Source organism: Alexandromys fortis, unplaced genomic scaffold (genome assembly GCF_014885135.2).
Source record: "Alexandromys fortis isolate MF-2015 unplaced genomic scaffold, M_Fortis_MF-2015_v1.1 scaffold_80, whole genome shotgun sequence".
Lineage (NCBI taxonomy): Eukaryota > Metazoa > Chordata > Mammalia > Rodentia > Cricetidae > Alexandromys > Alexandromys fortis.
The window spans coordinates 7,916,577-7,931,313 of record NW_026068174.1 but is presented as its reverse complement, the minus strand read 5'-3'; the positions used below and the strand labels follow the sequence as shown (position 1 = coordinate 7,931,313).

Below are 14,737 nucleotides of genomic sequence, written 5' to 3'. Positions count from 1 at the left end.
ACAATAAAAGAAATATCAACTTTAAACTATATGCACAAGCATGCACTGTACACACAAGATAAAAATGAATAATGTTTTAAAGTACTTCTTATTCTGTCTTGTATTTTAAGACAGGGTTTCTCTGTGTAACGCTGGCTGTCCTGGAACTCACAAAGACCCTGTGCCTCTGCCTCCTGAGTGCTGGCATTAAAGGCCTGGCTCGTAAGTAATTCTTTTTTTTAATATTTATTTATTATGTATACAATATTCTGTCTGTGTGTATGCCTGCATGCCAGAAGAGGGCACCAGATGGTTGTGATTATTACAGATGGTTGTGAGCTACCATGTGGTTGCTGGGAATTGAACTCAGGACCTTTGGAAGAACAGGCAATGCTCTTAATCTCTAAGCCATCTCTCCAGCCCTCGTAAGTAATTTTTTTTTTTCTGGTTTTTCGAGACAGGGTTTCTCTGTAGCTTTGGTGCCTGTCCCAGAACTAGCTCTTGTTAGACCAGGCTGGCCTCGAACTCCCAGAGATCTGCCTGCCTCTGCCTCCTGAGTGCTGGGATTAAAGGCCACCACCGCCCGGCTCATAAGTAATTCTTAAGGGGAGGTGGAGAGATGACTAAGTGGTCAAGAGTGGGTATTGCTCTTCTAGAGGACCCAAGTTCAATTCCCAGTACCCATGTAAGGTGACTTACAATTCCATGTAACTCCAGCTCCAGGATATCTGCCATTAGAGTACACCTTCACTCATTTACACATATGTGAGTAAAAATAAAACGAATTGGGTATGGTGTTACACACACCTTTTCCAGTACTTAGGAGGCACAATCAGGCTGATCTTTGGTGAGTTCAAGGCCAGTCTGGTCTAGTCTACATTGTCAGTGTACATACAGGCAAAATAAAATAAATAGTGTATATATTCTGGGGTTTGAGATGGCTCAGCAGTTACAAGTGCTTACTGTGATTGCGGGGTGGGTTTGAGGTAGGGTTTTTTGTTTAGCCCTAGATGTCCTGGAACTCACTCTGTAGACCTCCAACTCACAGAGATCCGCCTGCTTCTGCTTCCTTAGTACTGGAAACCTGTCTTGGAAAAAAAAAAAAAACAAAAAAACAAAAAAAAAACAAAAAAACAAAAAGATAGGGTCTTACTTTGTAGCTTTGGCTGGCCTGTAACTTGCCATATAGATTTCTCTCGCCCCAAACTCACAGAGATCCACCTGTCTCAGCCTCCTAAGCACATGGGCCACCACAGTCGGCTACTTTGTTTATGCCTTTTCTTGAACTATGATAGACTTTGTGTTTTGTTTCTAATTGCAAGATATGATAGGTTACATTAGAATCAGGATTAACTTAATGCTCACCCATTTAACCCAATTTAAAATGGCTTACTGGGGGCTGGAAAGATGGCTCAGTGGTTAAGAGCATTGCCTCCTCTTCCAAAGGTCCTGAGTTCAATTCCCAGCAACCATATGGTGGCTCACAACCATCTGTAATGAGGTCTGGTGCCCTCTTCTGGCCTGCAGGCATACACACAGACAGAACATTGTATATATAATAAATAAATGTTTAAAAAAACATTCTCTTCATTCTTTATTGTTACAGTTACCGACTTTATAAACCATCACCTGGAATTTTAAGCAGTTTACTTAACACCTTAAAAAATATCAGTAAACACTCAAATACTCTATAACACAGCAATCTTCTATTGTCAGACCAATTTATTTTAGTTATTTAATAAATAGGCATAATTACTTAACATTATTAAGGATATAAAAATACTGATTTAAGTCTTGTGAATAAAAATATATTTATAATCTTTTGGCCTATATTGTACCTTCTAGACTACTGTAGATAAAAGATCAAGATATGTAATTATCTCTTGATCTGCCTGCCTTGTGTACGTCTCCACACTTGCACTGGAACAGACTCTGTAGTCTCTTTTTATTCTCAAGTTGCCTTAGCAGTGGTTCTCAACCTGTGGGATGTGACCACACCACATTGTGGTTACATATCAGATATTTACAATTCAAAACAGTAGAAAAATTATAGTTATGAAGTAGGAATGAAATTATTTTATAGCCGGGCAGTGGTGGCGCATGCCTTTAATCCTAGCACTTGGGAGGCAGAGGCAGGTGGATCTCTGTGAGTTTGAGACCAGCCTGGTCTACAAGAGCTAATTCCAGGATAGGCTCCAAAACCACAGAGAGACCCTGTCTTGAAAAAAAGCAAAAAAAAAAAAAAAATTATTTTATAGTTGGGGGTCATCACAACATGAGGAACTACATCAATGGGTCACAATATTAGGAAGGTTGAGAACCACTGGATTAAGGACTTTGTGGGATGAAAGTGGAAATAAAGTCTCGGGTATCTCACGCTGGCCTCAAATTCACCACGGCCCTAAACTCCTGATCCTCCTCCCTCTACCTCCCAAGTGCTGGGATTTATAGGCTTGTACCACCATGCCCTGTGCTACATTTATATTGTGGATAAAATAAGCAACAAATAGAGATCACTTTTCACTAGTGATAACACACATGATTAAAGGACAACTTACTTTGTCAAAGAATTAACTCTTTCAAGTAGGCATTTGCTTTAAGTTAATTTTAGTGAAAGAATTTGGGATATTAGTCTTAGTGAAATAACAGGGGTGTTGAAGAGACAGCTAAAGTGAGAAGTAGATACGGAATAGGCATATAAATTGTTTTGTTGATTCAGAGTCTCTCACTACACAGACCTGGCTGTCTTAGAACTCACAGAGATGTCCCTGCCTCTGCCTCCTGAGTGCTGGGATTAAAGGTGTGCCACCACCATGGCATAGAATTTTTAAAAACTTGTTCTTTTAGATAATAAAAATTATTTTGAACTGGGCATGTGTGCATACCTTTAATCCTAACATTTGGGAGGCAGAGGCAATCTGATGATCTCTATGAGTTTAGGGCCAGTCTTATCTACATAGTGAGTTCCAGGACAGCCAGGGCTAGTTAGAAAGACCCTGTCTGGGGAAAAAAAGAAAAGAAGAAAAGATAAAAGAAAAAGAACTGAACTGTAAATAGGACCAGAAAAAAGAAGCAAGCATTGGCCTGTAGGTAACAAAAGGGCCAAAACATTTTATTAGTTGTTTTTGGGCTCCTTACTAGACTGAAAGTCATGTGAAATCAAGGATTGTTGTTGGTTTTGTTCTGTTTTAGGTACTCAGGATGTCTAGCATAACTCCTGGCTTGTGATATAAGTTCTTACTTAGATTTATGGGTGTAGCAGGGCAAGATAGATAAAGGCCAATTGGCTTCTTGCAAAGAAAGGCTTTAAAATCAAGCAGGTGTTTCAGAGACTGAGCCAGGAGGATCATGTGTATGAGAGCAAATTATATTTGAGATAGAGTCTATCTCAAAGTGAGGAGAGGAAGCAAGGAAGTTTTATCAAGCTTAAAAGAAAATGGAGGGATGAAGTGATTGCATAGGCAAAGTCATTATAGCCTGGAGAATCATTTGTAAAATTTGCCAAGTCACAGAGGGAGCAAATGGCAGTAGGGGAAGGGGTCATTGCCTGGAGCCTGGAGTCAAGGGTTAGGAAGTAATAGAAGTACAGTAGTGGTGACCTATGTGGAAGTCATGATTGCACAGACTAGGGAAGTACTAAGAGGTTAGAAAGTGTACTGTAGTAAGGCTGGACCTAGGGAAGGTCTCTGTCCTGACTTTTCACAAACCATCAGCCTGAAAGACATAAAGCAGCAGTGTATTAGGCTTTTGTATCTGTAAGACATATATCCTCCTTTGGGGAAAGAAGACTAAGAATTCTGTCTGAGTGCTGTAGGTATTGAATCTCTTGTTTTACCTAGTATGTGTGTGACCATTACCCCACTGAAACAGGGACCTTGTAATTTCTGTTGAATCCCAGATCCCAAGCCATGATGCTTATACATATAGTAGGCACTTAATAAATACTTGCTGATTGAGTGTTGCCTGTGTTGTCAAATGCTGCAGATGACTCAAAAAGGACATTATCTCCCCACACCACACAGAATAACTAAAACTAAGAACAGGTTTGGTGAAGGAGCCTGAACACAAACCTAAAAGGGGTGGGGCTACTAGCTATCTGGAAGGCAAGTAGGAATGTGGCTCAGAGCAGCTAAATCAGTGGTTTTCAACCTCCTAATGCTGTGACCCCTCAGTATAGTTCCTCATGCTACAGTGACCCCCACCATAAAATTATTTTTTTTGCTATTTCTTAACTGTAATTTTGCTACTGTTATGTATTGTAATGTAAAGGTCTGATATGCATAGTTCCAGGACAGGCACCAAAAACTACAGAGAAACCCTGTCTCAAAAATAAAAAAATAAAAAAAAAAGGTCTGATATGCATATAGTCTTAGGCAACCCTGTGAAAGGGTCATTTGACACCCACCACCTCCCCAAAGGGGTCATGACCCACAGGTTGAGATCCATTGGACTAGATCCTGATTCTAGCCCAGAACTCACTGTCAGTGTGGCAATAAATTAAGACAGATGAATACTTTCTTCCCCAGGGCCTGAGCTTGTAGCCTCCCCTGCTGGTTCAGTAAGTGAGGGCCCAGAGCCTGCCTGCAGTCCATGTTTCAGACCAGCTAAAGCCAGCCAGACCTGAAAGGCTTGTGTTGGCAGTGCCAGTTTCCGCCCCAACCCCTGCCAATGTGGGTGGTTTCTCTAGAGCACTCTGTAGGGGAAGCAGGATTGGACTTCAGCCCAAGCTACTGCTGCCTATAGCCAGCCGTCTGCGGTGCCCTAGCTGATGAGAGTGTACCTTGCTAGAACAGCGGAGCTCAGAGCTATGAGAGAATAGTTTCTTTCCCTGGGAAAAGTCTATGAAGAGCAAGCCATATTCTGCTCTGGGAAGTTCAGGCACCTAGCTGAAAAAATCAGGAAATTCAGGTGGGCTAAAAATTCAGTAGAGGCCAGCCTGGTCTACAGAGCTAGTTCCAGGACAGGCTCCAAAACCACAGAGAAACCCTGTCTCGAAAAACCAAAAAAAAAAAAAATTCAGTAGAGGGTGTTTTCTCATCATTACTTTTCTGTCAGGATACCTGGGGCAAAGATCCTGCTGATCCTTATTTAAGGCAAATCTACCACCCATGACACCACTATAAGGGGTCAGAATTTTGACTTAAGGTGGGATTTTATTTCTGATAATTTGTATTACTAGTGACCTTGCTTGTCCTGGCCCTTAGGTCCTCTCCAAAGTCCTATAGAATGCATTTGTGCCTGTTGTTAGGTCCAGGTCTTTGGAGAACAGGAAGAGAAAAAGGACTGCTAGAGAGAGGCCAGGCCTTCTTTCCACCAGCCGACCTGCTCAGAAGCCTGAGTCTAGCACCTTAGTTGTGAGTTAAGATTTAACAGCAGTGTCAATAACCAGGTGAGCATTCTGGTCTGTCCTCCAGCTCTGTTTCCTCCTTACCTGAGTCCAGCTTCTAAACCTCTCAATGATGCTAGGCACCTGTGAACAGAATATAGCAGAGACAAAGAAAATAACAAGCACTCTTTTTTTTTGGTTTTTCAAGACAGGGTTTCGCTGTAGTTTTTTGTTTTGTTTTTTAAGAGCCTGTCCTGGAACTAGCTCTTGTAGACCAGGCTGGCTTCAAACTCACAGAGATCCGTCTGCCTCCCAAGTGCTAGGATTAAAGGTGTGCACCACCACCACCCGGCTTCAACCACTCATTTATTCACGCCAGGCACCTTGTTAACTATTTGATAATCATTGTATCTTCTACACTTCAGAAACAGCTTGAGCAAACAGAGACTCTGAGATATTAACTTGTCTTTAGAGGCACAGCTAGGAAGTAGCAGTAGTTAGTACCTCTTTCCCAGTGGTCAAGCTCCCACGCCTTTTGAATTTTCAGTAACCTTACTACTACCCAATCCTCCCACCTATTTTTTTTCCTTTTTTTTTTTAAAGGCTTACTTATTATGTATAGACTTCTTCCTGCATGTACACGCCAGATCTCATTATAGATGGTTGTGAGACGCCATGTAGTTACTGGGAATTAAACTCAGGACCTCTGTAAGAACAGCTAGTGCTCTTAACCACTGAGCCACCTCTCCAGCCCTCCACCTCACCATTTACCACTTCTTTTTTTTTTTTAATTTATTTATTTACTGTGTATACAATATTCTGCCTGCACACCAGGAGAGGGCACCAGATCTCATTATAGATGATTGTGAGCCACCATGTGGATGCTGGGAATTGAACTCCGGACCTCTAGAAGAACAGCCAGTGTGCTCTTAAGTTCTGAGCCATCTCTCCAGCCCTGTTTGCCACTTCTTGTCAGTCAGTCTTTAGGAGACTTGCTGCTGTCATGCCTGTGTATGTACATGTGGTACGTATGGGTGTGGAGAACGGGCATCTGTGCCAACTGATTGCTTCTCTTTGATAGTTCACTTTGCCTTCTCTGAAGAATTAGGGATGGGACCCAGGTCATGAATGCTGGGGCTGCTGTGGGTTGATCAGTCCTGTTAGCACTTTGTCTTGTGACCTTTTGACCCTCTCTTCGCCTATACAGGTCAACCATAGGGGTCTAGGGAAGGCTATATATAGACACTGGGACCAGAGGTAACCAAGAAGTGGCCCATGCTTGGCATATTGCTAGAAATGGGATCAGGAAAGAGAGGCTGTTTCGGTTGGTCTTTTGGACACTGTATGCCCAAGTCATCAGAGATATATCTGGTATACAGGACTCCTGCTTTTCTACATCTCATCTTGGTCACCCAGCCCAAGTACAGCTTCTTACTCTCTTACTCCTCTGACCCCTGACCCTCTCTGCATTTTATACCTGCTTCTTCTGACTCAGACTATGAGTGTGTATCTCCTGGTCCTAAGCTATTGCCTCTGTCTTCAGAGTGAATGTGCATCCTGTGGCCAGTTTCCCTCCTGCCTCTAAGAGTCTGCTCCCTGCCAGGAAGCCCCTCCCCCTAGGAATGTGAACAAACCATTTCCTCTGTCCTTCTAGCTCCAGAGGATTCCCTGTGTGGGATTCTTTATTTCTTGTATCTGAATTTTCATTGGCAGACTCCTCAAGCTGATCCACCCTTGGCTGCTACAGAAGTGTGCTTCCCACCCTCAGTCTCTAGTGAGGGTGAGTCCCACATAGCTAAAAGTTCCTGATCTATGAAGAAAACACATTAGTGTGAGTTCAGTTTTTTTGGGTTTTTTTTGTTTTTTTGTTTTGTTTTGTTTTGTTTTTCAAGACTGGGTTTCTCTGTGGTTTTGGAGCCTGTCCTGGAACTAGCTCTTGTAGACCAGGCTGGTCTCGAACTCACAGAGATCCGCCTGCCTCTGCCTCCTGAGTGCTGGGATTAAAGGCGTGCGCCACCACCGCCTGGTGTGAGTTCAGTTTCTTATAGCCAATTCTGTAGGCTTGGCTTATTAAAGATGATAATTAACCCATTGCTAATTGACTTCAGAATCCAGCCAAGCAGCCTGTATTTTACCAGCATTAGTGGTAGATTTGGAGTCTATTTTAAGGCTTCTTAATAATCTCAGCAAGACTTCACTTCTCCTGTCTGCGTCTTATTTGCTCTAAGGACATTTTGTAAAATTAACAAGCTATAAAGCTTGATTGAAGGTTTCAACAAATGTGAGAATAATTGACTCCATTTAGAGAAACAAGAAAACAACCTGTAAACATAAGTTTGCAGGGAAAAACCCGTGTGGTTTTGTGTGTGTGTGTGTGTGTGTGTGTGTGTTTTGTTTTTTTTTTTTTTTTTACCAGAGGAGCAGTGGCAAGCTGAACTTTTAAGACCAGGAAAAGAGAGAGAGAGAGAGAGAGAGAGAGAGAGAGAGAGAGAGAGAGAGAGAGAGAGAGAGAGAGAGGAGAGAGAGAAAAGAAAAAAGAACCAGTTTGTAGTGTAAGTTCTGATGTTCTGATTCCCCCAAACCAAAAGTTTAGTGAAAGAAATGTTGCAAAATAACCAGCTGTTGTGGGCTCTGAGCTCTCCTTCAGTCTGCTCCAGAGGCACGTCAGCATTCCAGCCTTCCTCCTATTTCCTGCCTAGTCCAGGTTTTCTCCCTTCCCCAAGGCTGTTGTGAGGTGTTGCATTTTGGAACTCAGCTTACATCACTATGCGATGCCTAGTGCTTGGTCCCCTTCTCTCTTGCTCTCTCCCACCGTCTATAAAGTAGCATCAGTCTCTTTTCTGTTTCTGTGTGGACCTCTACTCAGTTTTCACCATTCTTACTTGTCCACCTTTTCATGTAAAATACCCTAGATGGTAGACCAACATTCTCCTTTGTCAGTCGAAAGATTTCTTCTGTTTTTTGCAGACCTGCCTCTTACTTAGCCCCTGCCCCCACCTCATTACCTGCTCACATTATCTCTCTCCAAGGAACTGAGCCTGGGACAGAACAGACAGTGATATCACCTCTCCACATCAAGCTTTCAGTTTTCCTTTCTGCTGGGTTCTCTGAGTGTGGACTTGATGGGGTGATAGATAACTGGAACCCTGAAGCTTATGGTTTAGGTTCCTGCTCCTGATAGGGAGCCGCTTTAGACAACCTTCAAGGAGATAGAAAGGGGCTTTCTTAGGGTGCTTTTTTTCCCCCTCAGGTCTTCCCTGACCTAACCCCAGTTTTCTGTTGAAAGCAGGAATGATTCATGTGAGACATTTTGTCCATTAACTCTGGAGTAAGTCTTCCTCTAGAAGCACTCCCAGAAAGGTATACTGAGAAGGCTCCCAGGGCATTTTCCGTCTAGCAGCCCTCCCCCCACTCCAGGCCAGCCCTGTCATCACAGCCCAGAGGAAGTCTGTCCTTCCAGCTTTCTCCTCGGAAAAATGTAGAGTGCCCAAAGCAAAGAGCAGTGGACATACCATTTAGATTCTCTGCTTTTCATTGACAGAGAATGGAAATATATGCTCATGATGGAGTTACTTTGGGGATTACATCATCAATTTCATTGGTACTCTCTTCTCTCCAAGCAGAAAACCTATAACCCCTTTAACCTTTAACCCCTCTCCTGCGAGAAACTTCATTGCCGAGCAGAGATCTTCTTGGAGTTTGCTTTTTAAAGCAAGTGGTTTGAAAGGCTTTCTCCATCTTGATGTATCCCTTAACATACTAACTTTTTTTTGTTTTGTCCCTTTCTGACTCAACTACTAGAGTCCCTTTGTGTGGAAAAAATTCCCAAGAGTCTCCTGTAGAACTCCAGGGTCAAGAGTACTATGTTTTTCTCTCTACCAGACTTATTCCTCCCACTCTATGGCAGAATACTCTCAAACCAGCCCAGCAGGCTAGACATAGGTTTCCCTGAATCTTTGGGCAAGCCCTACACATTCTGCTTGTCATCTTCCCAGTTTACTAAATAACTTGAGTACATTTCTCACTGTTACACTGTACTTCAAAAACCTAAGAATACTGTGTCCAACTTTTATTTGTTCTCCCTGCTGGTTAGATTACAATGAAAAAAAAAATACTCTTTCAAAACATGGTTTGAATTGTCTCTACATAAGCAGGTAGAATCCATTTTGGACCGCTTCATCCAACTTAAGATGCCCCATTGGAGCAGAGCTCTTTGAGCAGTCACAGTAGTGGCATGGCCCTTAATAGCAAGAATGAATGACCATAGCAGACAAAACTCCCAGGGAAACTAGGTTCATTCTAAAAGGCATAGAAATGAAAGCTGGAGCAGGGTGGGTGTTCTTTTTCACTTGTCTTTCTTCATGATAGTTCCCACTGAACCTCTAAGGATGTGCTGCAGGCAGGCTCAGGATGTCTGCACCCCAGGCTCCTGCTGTGCCCTGGAAATCCCCATCTCCAGGAGTCCCACGTCCACACATGTGGCCTTTCTCCCTCTTGGCCAGGAATCACACTGCTTCCTGAGCCATGTACCCACCCAGGGCCTGCCTTAATGACAAAGGTGTTTCTTTCCACTTGCTTGAGCATACACCCATAAGACATTGTCTTCTCCTGAGCAGGTTTCTGCTACAGATTGAACTGGGGCTCATATAGCCCTTTGACCATCCAGGTGAGCCAAGGACCATTGCAAACTCCTCTCTCCTCTCCTCACTCCTTTACTTCCTCCATTCCATTCAGTGGCAGCAGTCTCATGCCAGAAAGGAAAGTCCTGGATCCATTACATAATTCTACATAGTGCAAGCAGTAGCTGGGGCATAAGGTCAGAGGTCATAATGGGGTCAGGTGGCTGACACACACTGTAACGACAAGGTGGTTAAAATTAGACCACAGAGAGGAAACTGGCAGTCTTGTGGAAATGCAGAAGTTTCCTCTGCAAGTGAGAGACTGGGGATGCAGGCAGGCCACTGTGCGTGCTGCCTGCCAGGCTATTACTCATTTCAGCTCTGTTCTTTAATGCCTTCTAGACCCTGCTTCTGTATTTGTAGCCTTCCTCATCACACGTTTAAATACACACGATGGAACCATGGTTACTTGCCCTGGCCCAAGGCAGGACCTTCAGGGAGGTATCCCAAGATCAGGCCTCTTAAGCTCAAGAGGTTCTAAGCCTCTTCAGGGAAGCCTCTTAAATGAATGTGGTCAGATATTTAGCCTAATATTCTACCCTGTGGTGACAATAGCCAAAGGTGAGTGGCATCTGGGCAGGAGAGAAGATGGCAGAGAATGAAGTTGTGGCACAGATGAGCGGTGTGCATGCACCAGCCACATGCCATAGTGTTGACTCGTTCACCCTGCCTTAGAAGATATGGATCATCCTGTATCATCTGTTCCTATAGTCTCCAGTGAGTTCCTCTGTGCCTACAAGTCTTTTCCCAGTATCCTGTTGTGTGCCTCTTTATTCTCAGTACCCTCCCAGGGAAACGTGAGAAGTACAAAATGTAATCTTTTCTTGTTTTGTTTTGGTTTTTGGTTTTTTTTGGGGGGGGGGTTGGTTTTTCGAGACAGGGTTTCTCTGTGGTTTTGGAGCCTGTCCTGGAACTAGCTCTTGTAGACCAGACTGGTCTCGAACTCACTGAGATCCGCCTGCCTCTTCCTCCCAAATGCTGGGACTAAAGGTGTGCGCCACCACCTCCCGGCTGTTTTTTTTTTTTTTTTTTTTTTTTTTTTTTTGGAGGCAAGATTTCTCTGTAGCTTTGGAACCTGTCCTGGAACTAGCTCTTGTAGACCAGGTCAAAATGTAATCTTTGACACTAGAGGGCTTGCCTTCTGAATGGAGGAGCTGGTATGTACAACAGTGAAATGATGAGCCAAGACAGTTCAAGCTCCACAACAGTCCTTCAACTGTCTGTTCATATTCAGAAATGAAGTTTAAAATAGGTATGGGGGTGGGTGGGGCTGGAGATTTGACTCATCAGATAAGAGCACTGTCTGTCCTTCCACAGAACCTGGGTTTCATTCCCAGCACCCACATGGCAGCTCATAACCATTTGTAACTCCAGTTGCAGGGGATCTAACACTGCCTTCTGGGTTCCTTGTGCACCAGGCATGTATTTGTTGCACGAACATACATGCAGGCAAAATACCCAAGCACATAAAATAAAGTTTTAAAATGGGTCTCGGTTGTTTAGTGTGTCTTAGAATCTCTGATGGTGAAAGGGTTGTATCTGACCATTATGGTGTAGACATGGCCCTCTGCTACTTAGATGCACATCAAGCCAGGCCCTCTTCCTTGATGAACATCTAGTAGTCAGAACAGGGCATCAGAAGCCAGAGAGTAAGAGAAAGGGGCCACCAACAGCAAGACAGAACAGCCTTGTAGGGAGGATTCCAGTCTAGGTGACTGTGGACACTTCTTCATCTGGGACCTTTACAAATCTGACAGTTGTTCAGGATAATAAGGCAATCTCAGCTAAATCAACTGTAGCTTCTCTGACAGCACTGTCATATGTGCAGCTGGAGCAACATGGGAGCCACTCATGTGCACCCTGGAGGTCAGAACTTTGGTGAACTCACCTGCTCTGCCCAGTCTTCTGATAATTTCCTGCCCAGTTCTTAGGTGAAGCAGCTTCCATCCAAGTGAGTTTAGAATCACTTGGCTAAGATGAAACAGTCAAGAAAACTTATCTTTGAGCTGCAAGTTGTCCTGCAGGGAGTCAGGAGAGAGGGCACCAAGGGTACTAGAAAGCCATGTCTGTGGCAGCCAGCCTGCAGCAGTCCTTTCCCCATCCTGTTACTACTGTTCCAAAGTTGGAAGAAATTGCTTTCTGGTTTTTGTTTTTTTCATAATGTCTTTAGTAAAAGAAAAGCACAAGCCCTGGGGGCACCTGGCATTGGTCTTGAGGTTGTCTGCTGCCCCAGGGATGACCTAAGCAAGGCCCTGGTGACTTCCTTCCTTCGGAAGACCTTGGTCCTTGCCTGCTTCCATACACATGCACACTCTTGTTGCTCATACTACCTCCCTCCCCAGTAACTTTGACACAATTCTCATGTGCCCTGCAGCTAACATTGTCTTTCATCTTCATCCTCCCTCTCAGAAAATGCTGTTTTTCTTCTCTCCTCTCGCCCTGTAGGTTATTGCAGCTGACTGCAAAAGGGTCACAGTGCTGAAGTATTTTCTGGAAGCCCTTTGTGGACAAGAAGAGCCTCTGCTGGCATTCAAGGGTGGAAAATATGTGTCAGTGGCACCCGTCCCAGACACCATGGGAAAGGAAATGGGAAGCCAAGAGGGAAAACAACTGGAAGATGAGGTACTATGCGGGAAGAGCCCACTATGGCATAGGGAAGGCTCCCCTTCCCCCAGGCCCCGATGCCTAGGCTGGAGCTTCTCCTTGGGGTTATTTATAACCTCTTAGTTCAGTGTCTGTTGACATGACAGCCATTCTCAAGAGTGCACTCTGTTGGTGCCCTTTCCTGCCAGTCTACCCCAATGCCTCTATCTACGAGTTCCAGATGCTTCTTTTTAATGTTACATTGGAGGAAAGAGTTTAATAATGTTTAGCTCTGGAGGCTTAGGAGGCAGTAGAGAGAAAGGGGTGTTAGGGTTCAGGCTGAGGATCAAGTTTATAGATGTGTGGAGCTCAGCACTGCACAGGCCTGAACTCCAGCCTCCGGCTCATGGGCCCAGGGCTCACATACAGGAAGAGCTGACATTGCTGGCCCCATGCGGAAAATCACCCCTCCCCCGGCTTGCTCTCCCTCCCTTACTCCCTCCCTCCTGCACATCCTGATGTGATTAAGGAATTCTCCTCTTGTTTGTTTGCCCTTGGTTTTTCCTGTAGCCCTTGCTTCACTCCAGACTAGTATGTGTGTGTGTGTGTGTGTGTGTCTGTCTGTCTGTCTGTCTGTCTGTCTGTGTGAGTCTGTCTGTGTGAGTCTGTCTGTGTGTGTGTGTCTGTGTGTATGGACATACTATGCTAGCTTACCTATATACTGACCCCTGCAGGCCTCCTTGGCAGTTGCCCTAGTATGATATATGTCTTTCTGTGGATGATCTTTGATGGTCATCTATATGTGCCCATTTTGGGTATCAACTTAAATGAACATTGCTGCCAGCTTTCCTGCGGTCTGTGGGTTCTGAGTAAATGTGACTGCGTGGTGGAAATGGAGCATGTATGCATTTAGCATCACTGTCAGCCTCCTTGCTGTTTGTCTGGGTGTGGGTAACTGTCTGGGTACATATATACATTTCACTTTTGCCTGAAGGTTGGCTCTTTTCTTCTTTTTTACCCCATAGTATTAAAAACAGGGGCCTTAGGTAGAAAGAAACATGGGATGGAGGGAAGAGACGGAAGCAATTCTAGCCAGAGGCCAGGTCACCCATAGGCCAACACAGTCATTTGGCCTGCAGCAGTCTCAAGCGCCCGGTGGAGCAGGGCGGGGTACAGGGATGAAATCAGCAACAGGCCAAGGAAGCCAGATGTCAGCTGGAAGCTGTCGTTTAGGATCTCAGGCAGTGATAGAGTGGCCACCTTTGGAACAGAGTCTTCAGAGAAGCAGTCTTGGCCTGACTTCATTAGGATAGCTGGAGAACTCCACCCCATGCCTGATGACACAGGGCTTAGCTTCCAGGGCAGAGGTGGTTCCAGGGCTATAGCTAAACCCACAATTCTAGACTCTCCAGATGAAACCTGGGCAGGGAATACAGGAAAGAATGAGCTGTCAGCATGGGAGGAGAGAGTGGAGTTGTCAGAGCCATTGGGTTATCCAAACCTTAGCAGGCAGAACAGTGCTCCTGCAGCACTGGACAGTGTGGGAAACACAGGGCAATGATACCCGTACCTCTTTCCTTTATCTCACCCACACTGAAAGGAGGATGAGTAAAACCAGCTCTCCAGCATGACTGGAAAAGATGTCTCTGAACAGTAGAACTGGCAGCACAAGCCTCGCTAGGCAAAGAGGCACCCTAGAAGGAACAGGCCACCTCTAGTGCCAGATCTAGTTGTGCCACAGTACTCTCCTTCTGAGGTTTATTGACCAAGCAAAGGTTCATGACCCACACCAGGCTGCCCACTTCTTCCTTTTCCCACGAGTCTCCTGGGTTCCTTTATGTCAGTGGTCCCTGGGAAACCCTACTTACCCTGTTCTGTGTAATTTCATAACCCTTTACTTCCTCGTTTGCTATGAGAGCTGAGCAAACCTCAGACAAGCTTCTCTGACCCTCCTTTGACCTCAGTCTTGCTTACTCTAAACCAGTGCTAACTGTCCATCCAGGGTCGGGGCAGGCAAGGACAGACACTCTTCCTCTGTGGGCCAGCAAGCATCTTGTTGCACTTGCTTCTGTCCAGGTTTACCCTGTGAGCAAGGAAATGGATGTAAAGTCTTCTTCCTTTTCATGGCCAAGTATTAACAAACAAACTGTGCCTGTGGACAGTACACTAG

At 44.7% G+C, this 14,737-nt stretch overlaps 1 protein-coding gene across 2 annotated transcripts in view; it reads left to right on the top strand.

The window, feature by feature from the left end:
* Positions 1-14,737, top strand: part of Smg6 (SMG6 nonsense mediated mRNA decay factor) — a 249,788-nt gene that overhangs the window by 210,307 nt on the left and 24,744 nt on the right. For both annotated transcript variants that reach the window (XM_050128896.1, XM_050128897.1), the window contains exon 14: positions 12,430-12,606. In XM_050128896.1, coding sequence (XP_049984853.1) covers positions 12,430-12,606 — 177 coding nt within the window. The remainder of the gene's footprint in view (positions 1-12,429; positions 12,607-14,737) is intronic.